At 41.6% G+C, this 23,928-nt stretch overlaps 1 protein-coding gene and 1 non-coding gene across 5 annotated transcripts in view; both read left to right on the top strand.

The window, feature by feature from the left end:
- The window catches only part of TOE1 (target of EGR1, exonuclease), a 66,376-nt gene extending 43,122 nt beyond the window's left edge, over positions 1-23,254 (top strand). For all 4 annotated transcript variants that reach the window (XM_069232829.1, XM_069232831.1, XM_069232832.1 and 1 more), the window contains exons 7-8: positions 5,186-5,357; positions 22,245-23,254. In XM_069232829.1, coding sequence (XP_069088930.1) covers positions 5,186-5,357; positions 22,245-23,051 — 979 coding nt within the window. In that variant the 3' untranslated portion in view covers positions 23,052-23,254. The remainder of the gene's footprint in view (positions 1-5,185; positions 5,358-22,244) is intronic.
- On the top strand, positions 16,915-17,042 carry LOC138294426 (small nucleolar RNA SNORA11). The gene has a single exon (XR_011203435.1). It is a non-coding gene; the product is annotated as a small nucleolar RNA SNORA11 (small nucleolar RNA).
- Positions 23,255-23,928: the final 674 nt, after the last annotated feature.

Consider the following 23,928-nt stretch of genomic DNA (forward strand, 5'->3'; position numbering starts at 1 on the left):
GCTTCCAGTCCGTCCTGAAGGAAGTATTCCTATCGGTCAATATGATGCTTTTTCCAACCAGATAATTTGCTCCTTCTGCTTAACAGTTACCCAAAGGATGATGTAGATTTGTTCCTCAGTGAAGAATGCCTGTCTTCTTTAAAAACTCTAGGCATAAAGGGTACCCCATTATCTGTAACACATGTGTTCAGAAAGTCCTTCTCATACATAAACATTACAAAAGAAGTCAATAACCACCAGGGTATATGGTTGCTAACAAACATGACTTCAGTGCACTTAAATCAGTAATTAGTTAGAACCAGCATATCTGCAGCTAATTAATTATCCATTAAAAGACCCTAAAAAGTCAAAAGCAACTTTATCTTAAATACCTTCCGACAAACCAGCTGCAACCATTGTTTTTGAGTTTTAGATACCAATTGCTTTTCAGCAACTTTGCAAGTCACACACGCTCTAACCTTGAAATATACTTTTGGATATCAATATATTTCAGTTATTTTCTTAAGTCATTCCCGTGTGTCTAGTGTGGTGGAGGCACCAACATATCCCCTCTGAAAAGTGCACCATCTTCTTGGCAATATTGACAAAACTGTCCATATCCCTTCCTGACATCTCCTCTTAGACCAGTCCCCTCTCCTAAGCTTCAAAACTGTTTAAATCGCACCATCAGCATCTATAGCCTGGCACCATAGTTCCTCAGTAAGTTAACTTAGTATGGTAAATTCTGTAGTAACAACTGGACATCCAAACTACTCAGCCCGTCTCCAGTTTGTGCTCCCCTGATCCAGGCAACCATGAGAACAAATCTGCTTTAGCATTACATTTACCCGGGATGTGTTCCACTATGAAGCAATTTGATGCCAGTCTATCCATCATTCTGTTTGAGTTTATTCTGGGTTTTCAAAAACTAAAAACTAAAGGTTTACAATGTGTCCTGAGGATGGAACGTGCACCTTACAAATGTCCTGAATATCTAAATAGACCATGTACATAGTAGCATCTCCCTTTCAGTTAGAGTATTTCTTTTCTGTATCCTTTTAAACCTGCAACACAAACGCCACTGTCTGTTCACCTCTTCTGGTTATCTTTGAAAAATTTACTTAAACTACAGTCACTAGCCACAAGAGCAAACAAGGAGCTTCAATAAGTCTAATATCTTCTCAAAGGTAACCATTTGTTCATCACTCCCATACATTTTTTTTTTCTTTGTAAGATTCTTTGGGATTTCTCCACAGAAGCAAAAGTCTGCATGAATTAGGAAAAAACTCCCAAAGCCCAAGAAAAGAAAATGCTTGATATTTGGTGCTGCAGCATCTATAATAGCTTGATTAACCCAGGTCTGGGTCTGATGCTGTCTCCACAGGTGACCTGCCCCAAGTACTCCGTCTATGATCAAAAGCACACTTATCCAGTCTCCGCCTCAAACCACTCGACTGAAGCTAGTACAAAACGTTTTGTCTGTGGTTGAGCTCTGCAAATTTCAACTATAAGTAGGATATCTTGGAAAGCCAAGACACTGTACCCTTTTGAAACAATTTACTCACAACTCACTGACGAGCAGCTTTGGCAGAGGTTAAGCCAAAAATCATACTTTTTTTACTCATGGAAGCCGCCCAGAGACACAAAAGCAGTTAGTGACACCAGACAATCTGAAAAGAAGCTGACCATAGAGTCCGCTTACTAAAATACTAAAATGTTTTGCTCCATCCAAACTGGCTGACAAATCATCAGTCTTGGGAAAGGGATTGAATCGACACAAATGGCCTGGTAAAGAGAACTTATAGTTATACATACTCTCAATGTGTTGTTCCATTTAGTTGCCATAGCAGTAGGGGTTTACCACACTGTGCTGTCCAGAGTTTGTAATAACATATTTAGTGTTCAGTTTGTAAAATACTTGAGTGAGCCATGTCGAGTTCTAAGGGTAACGGCCCTCATTTAATGCTTGACTCAAACAACATTATCTTTCAGTTTTATTCTCAACACCAAATTCTTTAACGTACCCAGACCTTCCCCCAAAACACCTTCATGCTTGCTAATATCTTGGATGATATCACTGCATTTCGCTTTGCATAATCTTGTCACCGGTACCAAACAGAGTATGGTATCCCTGTCAGCGGTACCAAATGGAGAATCTGACAAGTCCCAGTCAGATGTCAGACTGACCCAAGGCCCACAGAGTGTTTGATAAGACCTCAAATAATTCTTGGAATGTCATGACTTGCGCATTCTCCCCCCCCCCCCCCTCCCCCCGAGACAAACAAACAATATCGAGTATAATGTGATGTACCCACCCTAAACTGTTATTTTCCTTTGAAAATAATATACATTTTCCTAAAACCTTTAGATCAACAATTGGCTCAAACTAGGATCTCTGAAACAATTCTGCTTCGATATCAGTCTTGCACAAGATTTCTCTTCGCCAACGAGACACTAAAATGTAATGTGTGATAATGGACACTTGAGCCCTAGAGTCCATAGGGATTTATAGGGGCACCTCACCTATCGATACTAGAGCAAAGGGATGCTTCATAGATTGAACCTCAACCCTATTGATGTTCAATACTAGGCTTTTAGTACTACTGTGAAGTTACATTGGAAGCACGGGTTTCTTTTCCAAATTCATGCAAACTTTGGCAAAATGAACACGAAAAGTGAACTGCTAGCTTGGTTACTGGGAGACAGATGTTCAGAGATGACGTGGAGGTTGGCACCACTTGAACATTCAACAATGCTCTTCTGAGCAAAAGAGTTTAAATCGTCTCTCGTGTATCCTGAAAAGTTTTTGTAAGATGAGGAATTAGATGCGATTGAACTGACAGCATGATTTGGGGTTTTGCAATGACTTTTCGCCTCCTTCTGTCAATATTCAGTACTAATGGCAACTGCAGTTGCCTCTGGTAATGCTGATGACTTGAAAGAAAGCGGTTTCTCTTGGATCGCTTTACTACAGCAGCGGAACGGATCTCTGATTGTGATTTAAAGCATTCAAACCCACAGGCTGAAGCTAGCGCTCGGTGTTGTCACATAGGAATCGGTGGACTCGATCTGACCGTGATGGTCTTTTGAGACACAACACGTCGCTCGAAACCACTGAGAGAATGCAATGTGCACATTACAGGGTAGCAGTGCTGGCGGCGTTCTCCTTACTTAAAATGCAAACCAATTCCTAAGGTTGTATACTTCACACGAGCGTCATGCTGCACAACACAGATCAGTCAGACGAGTGAGACGGCAACTTCTTGTAATAGCTGATGCGCTTATCACTGTCCTGCACTAAAAGCAATGGATGCCCCACACTAACCGCTGCTGCAGGTAATGCAGCACATTTTGCATGAGAAACTTAAATGCACCTGAGATGGCTGAGTGGTGTGTCCATCACTGTTGCGCGCACTAGGAACTCGGGCTGATCACAGTAAAATGGTGAGTACCTAATGCTCACGCAGATGTAATAAATACAAGCAGCTATCATGTTACACCAGCCTGTCTGTTGTTGATTGAAAGTAGGGATGTCTCTGATTTGGTTTGGCGTACTTATTCTAAATCTCGGGACAAATTTATGCAAAACTGGCATTTTGAACTATATATTGGCGCCAAATGTGTTCTTGCGTCCATTTTGCACGGAAGGCCACATTTCACACTAAAAGAATAGCACCAAAAGCACAAGTGACAAAGGTCAGCGGTTACTTTTTGGCCATTCACATGCTAGCATTTTGTTGTGAACTCAACGTGGTATAATAGCAGACCTTCGCATAACACGGAATTTCCGAAATTATGTGGAATACGCTGGTGTAATTGAAATGTCAACTGGGATTAACTAAAAGGCTGCAATTGGTTGCCTGCACTCTGAAGCCGTTCCTGACCAAGAGGGAAATAAACAGTCGCAGTGAACAAAAACACTGATTTGAATGCAAAAAGTCAGCAGCACCGAAAGGCCTCTCCGACCGCTGATACCATCTGCCACACGAGTCAAAGGCTCAAACCAAGCCTGTTGCAACACTTCAGCAAAACAAAAAAGCAGTACCACAGGGCAGAAGAGAACTTTGGGGGCTCTGTGGGTCGCCAGTATTAAAAGAGAAGACGTCCTTGGTTAAAGATAGTGTCTGTATTACCAAATCTATGGAGCAGAGCAGCCATGATACATTACACCTTCTCTCCAGGGGGGCATTCAGCAGAACATTCAGACCTTTAATCCTTGATCACTGGTTTTTACTTCTGTGGCATAGAAGCAGGTAATAGCCAAATGTGGAATCTGGCATTCTTTCTGTTGGCTTCAGTGGAAGCCATTCACAACAAAGGGTTCTACTTATCTGAATAAGTGCTCAGATTCTGAACACAGTGTCTTTATTCCCCTTTCCATTGTTCATGTTCGGGGTCCTTACTACTTGATGTGAGACCCAATCTTTTGAGTTGTGCCTTTTCTTATTTGAAGTTTCTTTCTTTTTGTAAGTCACTGAGACAGGTTCCTTACCCTATTTTCATTTTTTAGCTCTTGTGGTGTCTCAGACCTAGTCTTGATGTTTAAGCGCTTGTGTGGATTGGCACCCTGTGATAAGTGCCCCCCCTCTGAAAACCGGTATTTACTTCTAGAAAGTAAACTGACATTCAGACGAGGGTTCCTTTTTTATATTTTTCTCAAAATTCAAAAGTGCCTAAAAATCTGACTTTCTAAAGATATTTTAAGACGTGTTCCCGGGTCATTGGGGTTTTCAAAGTGGCCTTGTGTGCACTGCTGCACCATCTAGAGTCACTGTTATTATGGTTGGCTGAGTTTAGTTTAAAGCAATGTACTTCTTTTACCTTGAACATTAATTGTGTTATAAGCGTATCTCAGAAAACTGCAATTAAAATGTACTAAAGATGAAAAAAGATGTGCAGTTGATTTCCCTGATCTGTAAGATATAGACCATTATCTAGAAGTGGACTTGGTTCAAGACTGAAGGTGAGGAGAATTGAGCTACTAGCAAGATCTTTTTTAGGTACCAGGCAAACATACCAGTTTGAGCTGGATAAGTCGAATTTATTTTCTAGCATGGCATCCCATATGATTTTGCCTGGCAGTTATGCAAAGAACTATTTTCTTTCCTCTTCTCTTTTCTTTTTGAGGAAATCTCTCCCTAAATCTAGTGACCGTTTTATCATTGTTGCAAAACCAATAATGCACTTACCACTTTGTGTCTTTCAGCAAACGAGAGAACTTTAAGCGGATCAGCACCAACAACGAGCACTTGAAAATAGAGTTTTGCACGTACCCTGATAGTATGTCCTCCACCATAGACTATCGTTATTGTTCCTTTGTAGAGGCCATGGAAGATTCCAATGGAGCCCAACCTACATCGGTCTGTGAAACCTTCTCGGTGAGTTATTTTACTGCAGTACATGGAACTGTGATGGTGGTGGCTTTTAAAGAATCGGTAGGGTGGATGGGCAAACATACTTATCCAACGTACTTTTGACTCAAATACTTGTTTCACATATTTTATATTGCTGATTTTTCATTATGGCACTACAAATTAGATTACGAAGAATCTGGATGCTTTTTTGGTGAGTTTTAAATTGTGAATACAATTAAATGTATTCTTCTGCATTGGAGGAATAATAGTATCATAGACTTTATCTAGAGGACCCATGCGTAGCACTGATTTAATTTGTAGCTTGCTGGTCTTACTTTGAGGTTGTGGTGATGTTGTTGTACATGTTACATATTCTTTTTTTGAACTCCATTTTTTCTGTTACAAAAAGGTATTTTAAAGCGCCCCTCCGGCAGTTTAGCTGTGTTCAAGCCAGGGGCCTTCACTGTCCTCTTGCACACCATGACAGTTTGCCTTTTTCTGCAGATTTCAGCTGAATGTTCATATATGTATTTAAAACATCCTTTTCTGAGAAAGTTGAATAAAGGTGTCTGGTCCTGGTGCTTTAACATTGCCGATTTTGAATCTGACGAAATTGATATTGAGGCATACTTTCCATTGAATGTTCAGTCTGTATAAGAAAAAAAACTTACAGGTGGAATCTGCAGGGTGTGGTTTACGTTCAGCCAGCCTCCTTGAGACTGAGCGTTTGTATAGTTTCTTGAAAGCGATACAGCGCAAATGGTCACTCTAAACATTTTAAGACGAGGGTTGTGGAATTCCTATAGCCAGTCTCCCTGTTTGGGGTCAAGGGCAACACGTTTTCATTTTTGTGTCCTTGGGACAAGTAGGCCCAATCCCCTTCAGCACAAGCCCTTTGGCTGTCATTTTACAGTACTGCATTAAGGATCAGGGAAGGGTATCGTCTGATGTTAAGGTAATATTTGTGTCTATATGGTAATACTGTTCGAACTTGCATTTATGGTTCATTAATGCAAAGCCTTAATTATTAGGGTGAGCGCCCTCAGGAGATATTGTAAGTTTGGACTGCACTGCTGACAGTGGTCCCAATATAAAAATGTGTGTACACATTTGCAGAGTTTAACAATCTGAGGCTACGAATAATGCTACCAGAATGCCCTCTGCAAATACTTGCTACTAACCAGTCTTTGCTTTCAAAATAAATGTTCACAAAAAATGCGACTAGGGAACAAAACATTTTGCTAAACTACTATGAAATTTTAGGTACCATTTCTATGAAGCATCATCTGCTAAAATGTTGATGCGTGCTAGTATTCCCCAAAATATTTGTAATGGAAAATCAGTGCAACCAGTTTCAATAAGATTGTGGGAAACATGAAAATAAACAGTCATTGGCTAAGCCAATAGATATGACATTGGTGGTCAGCCTTTTGGTTTTGTCAGTGCATCTTGTTTTGACATAGTTTTTTATAACTTCACTGTTTTGGGAGCACGATTATAACCAACATTGGCAAAAAGCAATTTTTTTTAAATTATTTTTTTAGGTACATCGTGCAAGCACTTTGAATTATTGTAATATGTGGGCTTTTTAACCACGCACACCCATCACCGTCACTCGTTCATGGGCTTGCCTTTCAAAAATCCTTTATTCTCATTGGTAAATGCTTTGTTTGTCCCTCCTTGGGGCAGTTTTGTTACCGTCTTGGCCATCGACTGTCACATTGCATGATTGCCAATAGGCTTTGCTGAGCAAACTTTTCTTTTTGTGTCTCCTTCGCGTTCATGCTCATAGTGGCCGTGATGTTTTGTATTGGCTTGCTTATGTCAACTGTTTTACTTTTCATTTTCAATTTATGTGGCAAGAAATGTCCAGTTAGTAATTTACAACGGTAATAGCTCTGACTAGAGCAAGCGCAAGACCCATTGCACTGCACAGTAGTGTTTGGAACTGAACAAAACTACTTCATGTATCGATAAGCTCCTTGTGAAAGAGCAGATTGATGTCACTTATAGTGATGCCAGTATATAGATATACAGAATTTTAATGAAAACAAAAGGTCTTGGTTAACTCAAGATCTTGTTAGAGGCCCTATCCTTAAAGTCACAAAAGTGCACCAATGATCTATGCATTTCTATAAGTGTGGATTTACAACTTTCATGAATTGACAATTTACAGAAGTAGGCCAGGAAATCGTACTTCTAGAAAATATTTGTGAACTACATTTTAGCACGTGCAAATAAGCATGTGTAGACAAATATGCATGTGTGTTTGCTCATGTGAAAATCTAGTAAGAGTTTACAAGTTCACTTTCCCTCCAACCAGCGCCCCCCCCCCCCCCCCCCCCTTCCCAACAATGGAAGAATATTCATTTTTGCCCTTGTCAGGAGTAAACTTCCAACCTTTCTCAGTATGGGAAAAGATCAGAGAAGAGCTGGTAAAAACCCCTAAAACATGCAAAGTAGTAAGTGTGCTCAGACTCCAAAGCACAGACCAACCCTGGAACTATTGCTTAATGCTACTTCCAGGGATGTGGAATTCCGATCACCCCACGCCCAGGACATATTGTTTGAGGTCCAGGGCAACATGATTTTGTTTATTTTGTCCTTGGGACAAGTAGGCCCAACCCCTTGCAGCACAATCCCTTTGCCTGTCAGTTTACAGAGAAGGGAACTGTCTGCGGTTGAGGTAATATGAGTGTCCTTATGTTAATGCTGTTCAAATTTGTATTCATGGTTCATTAATAAAAAGCCTTCATTGTTAGGGTGAGCACTGTAAATACAGTCTAAGGTCAGACTGCACTACTGACAATGGCTCCAGTAAAAAAAAAAATAATAATAAAGTGTACACACGTTTTGAAAAGTTTAACAATATGAGGATAATTTTAATGCTCCCAGCATGCTCTCTGATTGGATGCACATATTTGCAGAAGCAAGAGTGATGATTCTTTGCTTTCATAATAATGTTCAGAAAAAAATGCAAGCAAGGAAAAAAAGTTTTGCTACTATGAAATTTTAGGTTCCATTTCTTTGAAGCATTATTTAGTAAAATGTATTGATGCCTGCTAGTATTTCCAACAAATATTCCCAATGGAAAATCCGTGTATCCATTTTCAACAAGATTATGGAAAGCATGAAAATAAACCAGCTCTGGCAAAGCCAACCGATTAGACTTTTTGTTTTTGGTTTCGTCAATGCGCGTCTTGTTTTGGAATGGTTTATTGTTGTGGGAGCTGCCAGGCCCTCACCATTGTAACAAACACTGGCAAAAAGGAAAAAAAGTTGGTGGTCTCAAAGCACACATTGTCAGCAGTGGCATAACAAAGGGCACACAGCCCCCTCCAGGTGGCCCCCTTAGCACAGCACCTGCCCTGAGTGAGTCTGGAGGGGGCCTCTATGTTGTTTGCAGGGGGAGCACCCTCCAGTTTTGTTGTCACTGATTGCCACAGTAGTTCCTGGCACTGAACAAAACTACTTTGTGTGCCAGTATGCTCCTTGTGGAAGGGCAGAATGCGATCACTCACAGTAAAGCCAGCCAATAGATAGATAAATAGAAGTTTAATAAAAAAACAAAATATCTTTGTTAACGCTGGACCTAATTAGGGACCCAATTCTTAAAGAAAGTCACAAAAGTGCACCCATAGTATACGTCTTTGAATTAGTGGCTTTCATGAATTCACAAGCACTTACAGAAGTAGACCAGAAAATCGTACACCTATAAACTATTTGTGAGCTGTATTTTAGCATGAGCAAATATGCATGTGTAGATTAGCTCAAGTGAAAATATATTGAGCGTTTACAAATTCACTTTTTTCCCCAACCTTGAAAGAACTTCTACCATTGTCAGGAGTAAATTTCCAACCTTTCTCATTATGGGAAAACATTTGAGAAGAGCTGGTGAAAATCGTTAAAACATGCAAGTTAGTAGGATTTCAGACTCGGGCATTCCAGCCATGGAACTGTTGCTTACAGCTTCCTCCAGCCCCAGTATGCAGATCTGCAGGAAAGGTGGAAAAATAAAGAAATTGCTATAGTAGGGATTGAAATTGCAAGTATTCAAGCCCTGCTATCGTAGTAGTAGCCCTGGCATAATAAGAGAGGCTATTATCAGAGGTCTTACATAATGACATTGCTGCCATAATTTGTTGCTGACTACATTGCACCAACGGGACACGTAGATATTTGTTTTTAATTGTTTTTTTTTTTTATACAGGACAAGTAGATTTAAAAGTAACCTGCCCCATGGACAAGTAGATATTATAATAAATTCCACACCCCTGTACTTCCATCCTTAATATGTAGATATGTGACAAAATGCCAGAATTGCTAGAATTCAAACCCTACTATAGAATGAGCTCTGGCATAATCAGATCTTTTTTGAATTTTTTTATATAGAGATAGAGATATAGATATATGTTCTATGGCATGTGTAGCTGCAGATACACATGCTTTGCACATCCCGCCATCTAGTGTTGGGCTCGGAGTGTTACAAGTTGTTTTTCTTCGAAGAAGTCTTTTCGAGTCACGAGATGCATGGCTGCGGAGTTCCAGATTCAAACCAGAAAATCAACAAGCGGTATTAAATATGCCGTTTAACCAACATCAGTTGTTTGGGCCGGAAGTCGATACTGCCATTGAAAAAATGATAAAAAGACACAGACACGGCCAAAGCCATGGGCGCGCTCTACTCCCCACAGTTCAGAGGCACATTTAGGAAACTACAATTTAGAGGGGGGGTTTCGGCAACAAACATCTGAACCTTCCACCTCCCAAACAAAACCCACTTATCAATCACAATACTAAAGGGGAGGGTTTTTTGGGTCCTATAGAGGACAATTCCCAAGAGGAAGAGGGAAATTCCAGCCCACCAAATCCGGCCCTAGCAAGCAGTGACTTAAATGTCACAACACCCCAACACTTGTCACCAGTGGGGGGGGAGGCTAACCAAATACTACCACAATTGGGCACATATTACCACAGACACATGGGTCCTATCAATTATCCAACATGGTTATTGCATAGAATTCCCAACATTCCCTCCAGATGTGCCACCAAAACCGCACAGACTGTCTCCACAACACTTAGATCTATTACATATAGAGGTCCAAGCACCGTTACAAAAACAAGCAATAGAGCTAGTACTCAATCACCAAAAAGGAACAGGCGTTTACTCACTATTTCCTCATTCCAAAAAAGGACAAAACATTAAGGCCTATCTTGGATCTCTGAACACTAAATCTCTACATCAAGTCAGATCATTTCCACATGGTAACACTTCAAGACGTAGTTCCCTTGCTAAAAAAGGGGGAATACATGACAACACTGGATCTCAAGGATGCGTATTTCAACATACCCATCCATCCTTCTCACAGGAAATACCTAAGGTTTGTAATTCAAGGCAAACATTATCAATTCAAAGTGCTACGGTTCGGGATAACAGCCCCTAGAGTATTTACAAAATGCCTAGCCGTAGTAGCAGCTCACATAAGAAGACAGCACATGCATGTATTCCATATTTGGACGATTGGCTAATAAAAGCCAACACTCAACAACAATGTCAATTTCACACTCAATACGTCAAAGAAACTCTACACTAACTAGGGTTTTCTATAAATTACCAAAAATCACATCTGCAACCATCCCAAATACAACAATACTTGGGAGCAACACTCAACACACAAAGATCAATTACCACTCCAAGTCCACAAAGAGTCCAATCGTTCCAAAATGTAAGATCAAGCATACAACCAAACCAACGCTACAGGGTAAGGTTCGTAATGAAACTACTAGGCATGATGTCCTCATGCATGGCCATTGTCCCAAACGCAAGACTACACATGTGGCCCTTACAACAGGTCCTAGCAAAACAATGGACGCATGCACAGGGTCAACTACAAGATCTAGTGTTGATAGACCGCCAATTTAAACAAAGGGCGGCCATTTCAAGACCCAGTGCCTCACGCCATTATCACAACAGATGCTTCCATGGTTGGGTGGGGAGCACACCTCAACAATCACAGCATACAAGGTCAATGGGACAATCAACAAAAACTACTTCACATAAATCACTTGGAACTGCTAGCAGTATTTCTAGCATTAAAAGCGTTTCAACCACTAATAGCCCAGAAAAAATTCTTGTCAAGACAGAGAATATGACAACAATGTACTATCTCAACAAACGGGGGAACACACTCGTCACAACTGTGTCTCTTAGAACAAAGAATTTGGCATTGGGCAATTCTCAACAACATTCGCCTAATAGCACAATACATACCAGGCATTCAGAATCAGTTAGCCGACAATCTCAGTCGAGATCAACAGCAAACTCACGAATGGGAAATACATCCCCAGATCCTACAGGATCACTTCCACTGCTGGGGGACCCAAACATAGATCTATTTGCAACAAAAGAAAACTCAAAATGCCAAAACTTCGTGTCCAGGTACCCACACCCTCAGTCCAACGTCAATGCTCTATGGATCAGCTGGTCAGGGATATTTGCTTACGCTTTTACCCCTCTCCCGCTTATTCCTTATCTGGTCAACAAACTGAGTCAAAACAAACTCAAACTAATACTCCTAGCACCAACCTGGGCTCGCCAACCGTGGTACACAACACTGTTGGACTTATCAGTAGTACCCCACATCAAACTACCAAACAGACCAGATCTGTTGACACAAAACAAACAGATCAGACACCCAAATCCAGCATCGCTCAATCTAGCAATCTGGCTCCTGAAGTCTTAGAATTCAGACATTTAAACCTTTCACAAGAGTGTATGGAGGTCATTAAACAAGCGAGAAAACCTACAACAAGACATTGTTGTGCAAACAAATGGAAAAGATTTGTTTACTACTGTCAGACTAATCAAATTATGCCACTAGATGCCTCCTCACAATATATTGTAAGTTATTTATTACACTTACAAAAGTCTAATCTAGCTTTCTCTTCCATTAAAATCCATCTCACTGCAGTATCCGCCTATCTGCAGATTAAACATACAACATCGCTTTTTAGAATCCCAGTTATTAAAGCATTTATGGAAGTACTAAAAAGAATCATACCCCCAAGGACACCACCAGTACTTTTGTGGAACCTTAATATTGTATTAACACGACTCATGGGGCCACCATTCAAACCCATGATTCTTGTCAAATCCAATTTCTGACTTGGAAAGTAGCCTTTCTAATAGCCATCACATCACTTAGAAGAGTGAGTGAAATACAAGCATTTACTATTCAAGAACCCTTTATACAAATACATAAACATAAAGTGGTTCTCCGTACAAATCCCAAATTCTTACCAAAGGTCATATCCGCATTCCATCTAAACCAAACTGTGGAACTCCCAGCCTTCTTTCCACAGCCAGACTCAGTAGCTGAAAGGGTCTTGCATACATTAGACATAAAAATAGCACTAATGTATTACATTGACAGAAGGAAACAATTTCGTAAAACAAAACAATTGTTCGTAGCTTTCCAAAAACCTCATGCAGGTAACCCTATATCCAAACAAGGCATTGACAGATGGATAGTTAAATGCATTCAGACCTGTTACCTTAAAGCTAAAAGAGAATTACCCATTACACCAAGGGCACATTCCACTAGAAAGAAAGGCGCTACAATGGCTTTTCTGGAAATATCCCAATGACCGAAATTTGTAAGGCAGCCACCTGGTCTATGCCTCATACATTTACTAAGCATTACTGTGTAGACGTGTTAGCAGCACAACAAGCCACAGTAGGACAGGCTGTATTAAGAACATTATTTCAGACAACTTCAACTCCTACTGGCTAACCACCACTTTTGGGGAGATTACTGCTTTGTAGTCTATGCACAGCATGTGTATCTGCAGCTACACATGTCATTGAACGGAAAATGTCACTTACCCAGTGTACATCTGTTCGTGGCATGAGATGCTGCAGATTCACATGCGCCTTCCCACCTCCCCGGTAGCCTGTAGCCGTTTTTAGTTGCATGAAAATTGTAAATAAATATTATTTTAATACACACTATGTACATACATTACTACTCCATTGCATGGGCACCTCTAGTATACTCACAACTCCTACCTCACCCTTTGCGGGGAAAACAATCTAAGATGGAGTCGACGTCCATGCGCAATGGAGCCGAAAGGGAAGAGTCACTCGGTCCTGTGACTCGAAAAGACTTCTTTGAAGAAAAACAACTTGTAACACTCCGAGCCCAACACTAGATGGCAGGAACAGTGCACAGCATGTGAATCTGCAGCGTCTCATGCCACAAACAGATGTACACTGGGTAAGTTAAATTTTCCATACATATATATATAATTAGTTTTTTCCTTGGGTTGCTACTTGCGTCTAAAGCCATGCTTTTATTTCCACTTGATCTGGGGTATGAGGTCACGTGATATCGGGTCTGTGGACATGTGATGTTTGTGGCTCAACATTATGCTAATTACTGGTTCTCTAGCCCCCCAAAAATCCTACCTCATATTTTGGCTGGCTGAAAGTTAACCAGATATTCTGCTAGTTAACATCAAACTGTTTCACAGGTGCCCTCCAGCAACCAGTAACACTTTGTTCACAAGTGACAGTGGAAGTGTCTCAGTGACGATATATCCTTTTCATGAGAGATACGTGATGTTATGAAGGAAGATGAGGCTTCTTAGTCAGAAGGTAGTCCTCAGTTGGAGCAGAGACCTCAGTACTGGGAGCTATACCCTCATGTAATTATCTACCACCAAATGATTTTCTCACTGCTACCCTCTAATTTCATAGTTTGTTATTGCTGCTCTTAAAGGTAATATAATCTATTTATACTCAGTGGATTAAACATTTAGCTATGGAAAAATCATGCCTCTTTCTATTGTTTGTCTCCTGGAAAAGAACACTGTGTCGACCCGCCCACTTTAATGTTTAGCCCAAGCTATCTCATCATATTACTAGATCTGCTTCCCTTCTACCCCATTGTCTCCTAGCTAGCCCTTGCTAGCCCGACCCTGTCCTCTCTTAATTCAGGACAATTTATTTAAACTTTGTGTCAAATGATTTGTCATGCACATCACCTTCCACCTGTACAAAGGGTGCACACCAGCATAATACTAGTCCCCTTTACTACAATTACCAGAAGGCACTCTGTGCACCAGCTACTTTGGTGACCAGGCCACTGTCATTTTGTCTTAAACTTTTGCTACAAGGGCACTGCAGACCCTTTCCACTCACCATGCCTCTGACTAAGGAAGCCTGATATTGAAGAGGAAAGAGGGTCAGAATTATTGTAAAAATGGATCTGTCATAGAGAGACATCTTGAAGTACTCCTCCATTTGACCTGATACCATTTTCCGATGTGTCTGTTGCCTAAATGTTTTCAAGGACACACCAAAACGGTGTCTGGACACATGAAGAAAATGTTCTTGTCACTATAGAACTAAAGATGTCTTCAGTAGTGAGAGACAAACATGCTGGTTGCACCTCATAGTTTCCAGGCTATGTAGATATGGTGGGAGAGACAGTCTTGCCCTTATCAGTTAACAGTAATACAGTCAGGTGATTAGCCTTCAAATTCTTTCTTACTTTAATCAAGTAGAGAATTATCCTGATATAGACGTTCTCCCTTGTATCACCCCGGATAACTTGAAGAGGAAGGCTCATTAATCCTCATGAGGAAAGATCTTTGTTAATTTGGATATCGTCTTCGTTGTACAGAAACCTTTAGCGGGTCAAAAAACAAGAGCCGATGTGCATTGTTTTTTGGGTGGATTGGAATATGGGCAGTAACACGTGCCACACAGTACCTATTCTAAACCTAGAGAACACAGGAGAACCATCTCTTTTACACAATCAAACTGAAAAATCTGAGAGACTCCACCCGTACTGTCAACCCAAAGGTCTTTAGGACTGTGCCTTTTTGATCATCTGGTGCAGTGTGTGTGTTTATTTTTGCGAGATTTTCTTTTATTTTGACAGTTCACAACTTTGTTAAAGTAACCTTGTCTACTTCAATATGGATCAAACAAACCTGTTTTCTCAACTATCTGCACCTGCCTATATTTAATAGGTTTCCTTCATTGGGTGATGGATCTTCTAGTGTTTTTTTTCCCCGTTAGACTTACTCCAGTGTAGCAAATGTTAAACATGCTTCAAGTTAATATTCTCAGATATGATGCAGGCGGAACTCTGGTGTTTGTACATATTTTGGGATTTGGAAAGCATTTTGTCAGATCTGTTATTTGAGACATTTTTTGCCTAGCTAGGTGTCCTCATATCAAGCCTAGTGGAAGAAGTATATTTTCCAGTCTCTCCTTAACTGCAGGAAATCTGATTAAAGTCACTGAGGGAAGGTGGAGCAAGTGGGTGTTTTGCAAGAGCTTTCTATAATGAAGATCCAGTGCACGAATAATTCTAGAGCTGAATCTAGTGAACCTAAAAGGGCAGAAAGTGCATAGATACGATGTCGACCTCGGTTATCTCTGTGGGTTCTAACACAAAACACATCAGATATAGCCTTCCGAAGTCTTGAGGTGTGACAGTTGTCTTGTTATTTTGCATGTCTGTAGCTTATGTTAAGCACTTTTAAGCAACGTGCTGTTGTCTAAAAATTTTTCTTAAATGAAATGTCACTAAGGTTCTTCGGTCAGAGCCTGACGTGGCCAGGCAGTTGGACAGTGTGGCAGTGCTGAACTTGCATATGGGGCTGAGCTGTTGGATAATGTTCCCTTGAGCCTTCCTTCCCATGTGGTGTGCTCTTAGGATGTTTGACAGTGATGCCATTTAGCCACTCGAGAGGCTCTGCAACAGCACCACTTGTTTGGCTATGGGTGCATGTTTGCGCATTTGAGCATATTGCTAGAAAGCTAAACAGAACTTTATAATATTGAATTAAATTAGATCCCTGCTTTTTTTGCATCAAGGAGTCCTTGGATTCTAAGCCTGCAGGCCACAAAGTGAATTAAGGTGGTAATCTTGGAGTTGAGCAGGTAGAATGTCTTTTGTCCCAAACAAGCACTATCCCCTAGTGTTGGGGAATCTCAAAATATTTTATGTTGTTTTAACGTAACATGAGGGAAAAACACATTTTAATAAAGTGTTGTGGGGTCTTCACTTAAGGCAAAGACTAATTCTAAATTTATCGACAAAGATGACACCACTAGAGGATTATCATGTAAGGTAAGTAACTTATTTATTCTGTTATATTTCTATCCTCAAAGGAAGGTCAGTGATTACTTGCCTATTCATTGATTCTCTCCCCCCCCCCCCCTCCCAGTTGAGAGCGAGTTTCTTTGTTTCTTCTCCTAAGTCTCTTGTCCTGTGCAGACCATGCACATTTGGGACCCTCACAACTTTGACACCTTTTTTGGTGAACATACCTTCACAACTTGGAGGCATTGCCTTTTTGAGCCTGGAGCTGTTCCCTTTCTACCTCCTACCTTGCCTGTCTCCTAAATTGTGATTCATTCTTCTCTAATTGAACTTGAAATACAGCTGTTTACTGACGCGAGAATGCAAGTGTTATGGTACTGACTGCCTTTAAGTGCATTTGACTCCCCTCATCTTGCAAGGGTATCTCGGTCTCCAGTGTAACATTCAGGACCACTTCTAACCTGGTGTGTTCAGAGCAGCCCACAGAAAGGCTCTTGCTGGGCTGTTTATGCCACACCACAGAGAATCATGCTGTCAAGACGCACAGGAGGCCTTGTGGCTTTTCTGTCCCTGGAAAGACCGTACATTATTTTTCTGAATACTACATATAGTAAACATTATGTGTAATAAATGTATATTTGCCTCAGAGATATATTGACACATTTGCAGAGTATAATACGTAATTAACATTGAATGTGTATGTTGGGGGGGACTATGAATCACAAGAGTTGTGTATAATGCCACTTCCCTCCAACAGCAATGGTATGAAACAATATACTACATTCTGCACACGTGTGTGTGTGTGTGTGTGTGTGTATATATGTGTATATATATATAAACTTTGCAAAATTGTTCTAACATGTTCTAAATTTAGTTGCTCTAAATTTTAAGTTCTAACATGTTGAGCCACTTTTGGTTTCACTTAAATGACATGTATGTATGTGTGTGTGTGTGTATATATATATATATATATATATATACACACACACACAAACAAACTCTGGGTAGTACCTAGGTTTGAGTGCAGAGTTGCTCCTGTTAGAGCGCATATACAACATCAGCGTTGCTCAAAATATGACCTCCTCAAGTGTCAGTTTTTATAGCAGAGTTTTTAAACATAGGATTAGTGGCTTCTGCTAGAAAAGCGACAAAGCTTTCTGCCAATTTTGCAGAAAAGTCTGTGAGCATTGTTTTTAGCTGATGTTATCCCTGCCAAGCTGAAAATCCTATGCATATAATTCTGCCTTGAGTCGAGACAAAGTAGAGTAAAACATGCCAGGAGGTGCGTTTATTTATTCCAGGTTGGTTTGGATGATATTTTACCAATCCAAAGCAGTCCTACTGTGCCTGGAGCGGTAAGACTTTAGTAATTTTTCAGCTCAGTGGGGATAGCACTGGCTAATCCTATGCTTAAAGACTTTTCTCGAAATATACCAAGATGCTTTTTCGGTTTTCTAGCTCAGTGTGGGTGGAACTCTGCTAATCATAGGCTTAAAATGTTTGCTAGTAAAAAACAGTTGAGCAAGTCCTATTTAAAGTGTTTCTGGTGTAGATGTGCCTAACTGGAGCAGCTCTCTTCATAAATTTGGGAATTACCTGGAGCTCCTTGCTTTGTTTGCAAAATTTATGCAGCACTCTAAACGTCTTGTATCTATGCACTGGTTCCATTCTGCTTCATTGATAATAAAATTTAATTGTTGGCTGAACAAAGTTCATGCAGAAGACCTTAAGGAAGATATTACCTGTTACTTTAAATGCTGATTTTGCTTGGTATCATGCAGAATATATATTATTTGAGAAGGAAAGATCTACCTGTGGATTCCTCGCATTTTGATTATCACCAATGTGCCAGCATTCAACAGACTTTTCTCCATACCTGTCCGAATTGACTAGGATGATATAATGCCACAGTTCCGCGTGTGACTGCATCGTCTGTGTGCTGACTTCAGTACCCTTTTTTCTGTGCCTTCAACGCGTAACATTTTTTTGGTAGCTCTCATTTACATTTTAGATTTCCTTCAATAGTGTTTTTTCCGGGGGTTGCAACTTTGTTGCTGGAAGGACAAATATCTCCTCCAAGGAAGTCCGGATTTAAGCAGGGTAGGAAATGCAAAGGTCAGATGTCTTTAACTGACCCTCACGACGATTGCCTTTTGGTGTTTGAGTTCTGACCAGAATGTAGAGACCTGTTTGTGTCAAAAAGTGAACCCCAAGGCATTAAACGAAAGGGAGGCACAGCTATTTATGGTCATGGCCAAACAAGAAAAAAGAGGTAGTCGGACGTCTCTGCCTCGTTCAAAGTCTCCAACGCTCCAGTCTTAGAAGTTGCTGAGGAGAAAATACATGAAGCGTCACTCCTGTCGGTGCTGTTCTTTGAGGGATGATTCTCCGAGGCGAAGAAGAGGAGATGGATGTGAGATGTCTCCTTCTCCATCTCCAACGGCCACTCTGACGTTGCCTATGAGCCTGGCTCCGACTTGGCCTGGGCGTCCTGATCGGGAGTCTGAAGCAGAGCTTGTGCCTCCTGCTGTACCTACTCCCCACCCCCAAACACAAGAGCAGAGTTATCCAGCATTTCCAGCTCCAAGGATGGGTCCCTTAAGTTTTCTAAATGCTATGTATGGCATCTTTGCAAGGGCTTTGACTCCATCTGGTATGCCTGCGGGCCACATGGGTTAGATGTCCTGTTCACTGAGTGGATTCCCGGCGTCCTACCAGCAAGGTCCCTTCTTGCCTTTTGTACCTATGCCTCAGGTGTCCTGGCCTCATCTAGCGCAGAGGCGGTCGACTTCGCCAGTCAAACAAGTTTCAACGGCACTGGTGCTGGCTATGCCTTCTCCGTCGCCGGCTAGAGTTGCTGCGACGTTGCGTCATTTGACGCAAGCACCCTCTTTTTTCTCAGCCCAGGGCTCTGAGTCACTGGTGCCGTTGCTGGATTTACTGGGACCGTTACTGACAACATTGATGATGTTAAGGCAGAAATCTAGAATAGAGGCTCAGAGACTTTCCTTCAAGGAAGACAACAGCAGCAATTGAATCCCCTCTGTAGAAGTTAGAACAGGCGGAGCAGTGGAAGACAGCGCGGAGACCCCCATCAGCCTACCTCTTCCTCCCTCCTCCTCATCCTCCCTCCCCCTGTCCAATGTCTTAGGAAAGCAGCCCTAGTTCTGCCATCTTGGATCATGCTTTACCCATGGGAGGGAGGTTGGTTCATTTTCTACAACAGTGAAGTTCCATAACCTGGGACCTTTTGGGTGCTGAGTCTTGTATAAGAAAAAGACAAAAATGGTTCTGTCCGACTTTTTCAGGAGCCCCCCTAATTTTCTCCCTGACAGCATTTTTGTTCAGAAGTACATCTTCTGTTACTTCAACAGGAGATCCAAACCCTACTTTTAAATGGTGCAGTGGAGTTTGTTCCAGAGCATGAAATGGGTTCAGGGATGTTATGATATTTCCCAAAAAAGTTGGTTGTTTATGTCTGATCCTAGACCTCAGGGTTTTCAATTGGTTCCTCAAACAGGAAAAATTCAAAATGTGAACCCTGGCACAGGTGTTTCGTGCAGTGGACTAGGAAGATTGGATTATTTCAATCGATTTGCAGGATGTGCAGTTCCACAACCCCATTCTGCAGTCACAGAGGAAGTACCTCTGCTTCACAATGGGGTCACATTACCAGGTTGAGGTCTTCCATTTGATCTTACTTCCGCACCTCGAGTCTTCACAAAGATGATGGCAGTGGTCACAGCACATCCCAAAAGGTGGGGAATACCAGTATTCCTTTACCTGGACGATTGGCTGCTCAAAGCCAAGTCTCCAGAGTTGGTGCTGCATCACTTGCAGTTGACAGCTCGTTGGTGGACAACCTGGGCTTTTCCATAAACGTGCCCAAGTCTCACCTGGAACCCTTTCAGCACACCTGTTTACTGTGGACACTACAGTGAATCATGCCTACCCTCCTCCTCAGGATTCAAGACATTCAGGCTATGATTCAGATGTCTCAGAATGCAGTGATGGTTCCAGTCCTGAAGGTCTTACACCTGCTCGGTCTGTATACGTCCTGCATTCTATTGGTTACCCATGCAGCTGGCACATGAGGGCCCTTCAGTGGTGCCTACACAGGCAGTGGTTTCAACACAATGGTGATCTTTGAGTCTGTAAAAAAATCTTTGATAGTGGGGTGTGGTTGGCAATCTGTCTCAATAAAAGCCATTTTGTCCTCCACCTCCAGTGATCACAGATGCCTCCACTCTAGGGTGTGAAGCTCTTCTGGGGGTTCTGGAGATCAAGGGACTTTGGTCTCCAGAGGAACAGTTGCTTAATATCAATCTGTTGAAATTGCGGGTGATACGTCTGACCGCAAATGGAAGGGAGGAAGGTCTTGAGAATCACAGTGCAGGTCTAGACATGGCAATACTACCGCAATGTGGTACATCAATAAAATGTGATGTGTAGTGTTGGATCTTCTCTGCGAAGAGGTTATATGACTCTGTTCTGGGCTCAATACCAGCAGACTTGCATCATGGCAAATCACTTTACTGGAGTTCTGAATGTACATGTGGCCCATCTCAGTTGCCATTTTTCAGCCGATCACAAGTGGGGTCTCCATCCGGAGGTGGTGCTACACATCTGGCAACCCCTCAGATAGACCTATTTGCCACTCACAAGAACATGCACTGCCTGTCGTTCTGCAGCCTCCAGTATCCACTGCAAGGAGCACTGGGGGGAAGCTTTTCAATTGGAATGGGACTCGCAGCTGCTTTACGTGTTCCTCCCCACCCCCCAAACAATGTGGTGGATGTTATTTTATCGGCCAGGCGACACTCCAAGTTGATGTATGCTGGCAAATGGGCTAAGTATGTAAAGTGTTGTGGTGATAATTCTGTAAACTCTTTTAGAAGCCCATATATCGGACAGTTTACATTTTTTGCTTTCCCTGGTTGCAACAGGGTTGTACATGCAGCAGTTAAAGGTTATTTGTCTGCCTTTCCGCAGTTCTTTGTTTACCCGACCAGCCTACCCTTTTTAAGTTCCAGATAGTGCTAAGGTTTACTAAGGGACTTGCTAATAAATATTGCTTGGACCCAAAGAGGTCTGTCAGCTTTTGCAATGCACTATTGCTTAGACTCTGAAGTGAGGAGGAACAGTCACGTTGCCCGTTCTGTTTTGCTAGATTTTTTGGTATAGGCAACAGTCACCCATCTCAAAGTGTGGGACTGCTTTGGGATTCTGTGTAGAAGGCAAGGAATCCACCAATAGATTTATCCATCAGAAGAACAAGTTACTTACCGTTGGTAACACTTTTTTCTGGTGGATACAGTATATACCTGTGAATTCCTCACTGAAACACCCGCCTCCCTGTTGCTTGTCTGTATATATCAAAAATAAATCTATTTGTAGATTATGTCTGTATTTTTCAATCCATATACATATTTGTGTATATTTGTATCTGGTTTGCAACATGTTGCATCTGTGATGTTGGTTTCATATCACCTGTTCGCCTCGAAGGCACGAAAAAAGTGGATGGAAATTGACGTAAGCGTGCCAAGGCACATGTTGAGACGTGGCAGTATGACTTTCTTGTCAGCGTGGAGAGCTATGGAGAAAAGTTTCCCTTGAATTCTGGCGCACTGGGGATATTCAAAAGGTGAGGAATCCACAGGTAGATACGATTTCCACCAGAAAAAGCATTACCGAAGGTAAGTAACATGTTTTTCGTAAACGATATTGTGTGTGTTTTCAGTGTAAGCCATGGGATGGATTTAATAAACTGCACATTTTCTCCCTGTTTTAGGCTTATGGATGGTGCGCAAATGGGATGGCATGTCCCCAATCACACAATATTGACCTCATTATCGATGAGGATGAAAAATTGAAAGGTGGTAAGCGGAGGAAACGGAGGCACCGCAAAAGGAGGAACAAGGCAGAAATGTCTGCAGTGCCTGAAGGTTTGGAAGAGGAACAGGAAACCACAGAGCATGAGAGTTTGGAGGTGGAGGAGACTGACGAGCTCTTAAACTTAGTTGGAGAAATTCCTCTGAAGAAACCCTGCAGGGGACTTGACCTAGAAGATAAGGAAGCAAAAGAACTCAGTCCTGCGTGTGAAAGTCAGTTGGAAACCAAGATGGAGGAAGAGTTAAAGGCTCCTGACCAGCAAGAGCCCTTCTCGAATCCTCCAACACTGAAGGAGTCAGACGTGGATCTCAGCATGCAGAGAAACGAAATTTCAGTCCAGGAGAAACCACACCTCATGAATAAAAGCATGTCCACAGACACAAACCAAGACATCATCAATGTAAAGCGCACACAGTGCAGCAAATGTAAATGTTATTTGGGACCCACTGAAGCTCCAGAAAGGCCTGAGGGGGGCACCCATAGGGCAGGGTTCGATGCCTTTATGACTGGCTACATTATGGCTTATGTCTGGATGGTTAAGAAAGGTTCAAATGGTGACTCCAAAGATGCACCTTGGCTCCCAGACTGTCATAATAAGGTGTACCTAAGTGGCAAATCTGTCCCACTTCAAATTGTGAAAAGCATGTTCTCCAAATCCTCCAAGGCACACAATCTTAAAATGAAGCTCATGTCTGGTGATGGATAAGCCAGAGCTGATGTTGACCACTGGAACTTTACAGACATTCTGAAAAGGTTTTATTTTCCGTATTAAATAGTTTGTTGGGGCCTAAATCACTAAAATGCACTTGTTAGTCTGAAATGTTTTCTTGTTAATACAAAAATCAACTGTATTGTTTAAATATATTTTACTTTTTAAAGATAAAATATTAGATCTGTTGTGAGCTTGAAGGTTTTTATTTATTTTTATTTTTGGAAAGGATTTAGAGATGAGTTTTCATTTGTGCTGACTGCATTAGCTTGTACGCTTTTCATTACCAAAACATGTAAACAAGAGCCCCTTGCCTCCTGCCGAGTATTACGGTGGTTTCCAAGATCCTTCATATCCATCAGCTTCCAGAACACTGTAGGTTTCACAAATCCACCGTAGTACAGGCTGGGTTTGATGAGCTCCTAGTTACCCAGGCTCTTGTCTATGTACCGTGTTGCATTATTCTGCCAAATTGTGATATTGACTTAGCTGGTGTTAATCATTGGGAAGGTTGGGTGGTGGAGATGGCTCTGCGTCAGACGATCCTATGCACACTGCAGTAGTCTGTATTGACTAAGTGTGTAACCGTATAACGTGCTGATTAAATATGGGTAAAGTACTCAAGTTACCGAATTGCAAATTGGACTTGATACATACCAAAATGCATTTTGACGATTGCAAAAATGTTTGATACATCTTGCCCTTGGTGTTGACCTACAAGACTGCTCTTCTGGACTTGAGATGAGAATGAGGCAGAGTCCAAAGCCACACCAACAGTTCACCTCAGGGTGCAGAGGTGTGTTATGGCATTGGGTGGCCCATTCACTTTAATGAGAAATGGTCCGACCACAAATTTGTTGCAAGCTGGGCCTGG

Source organism: Pleurodeles waltl, chromosome 4_2 (genome assembly GCF_031143425.1).
Source record: "Pleurodeles waltl isolate 20211129_DDA chromosome 4_2, aPleWal1.hap1.20221129, whole genome shotgun sequence".
In the NCBI taxonomy this organism is placed as follows: Eukaryota; Metazoa; Chordata; class Amphibia; order Caudata; family Salamandridae; genus Pleurodeles; species Pleurodeles waltl.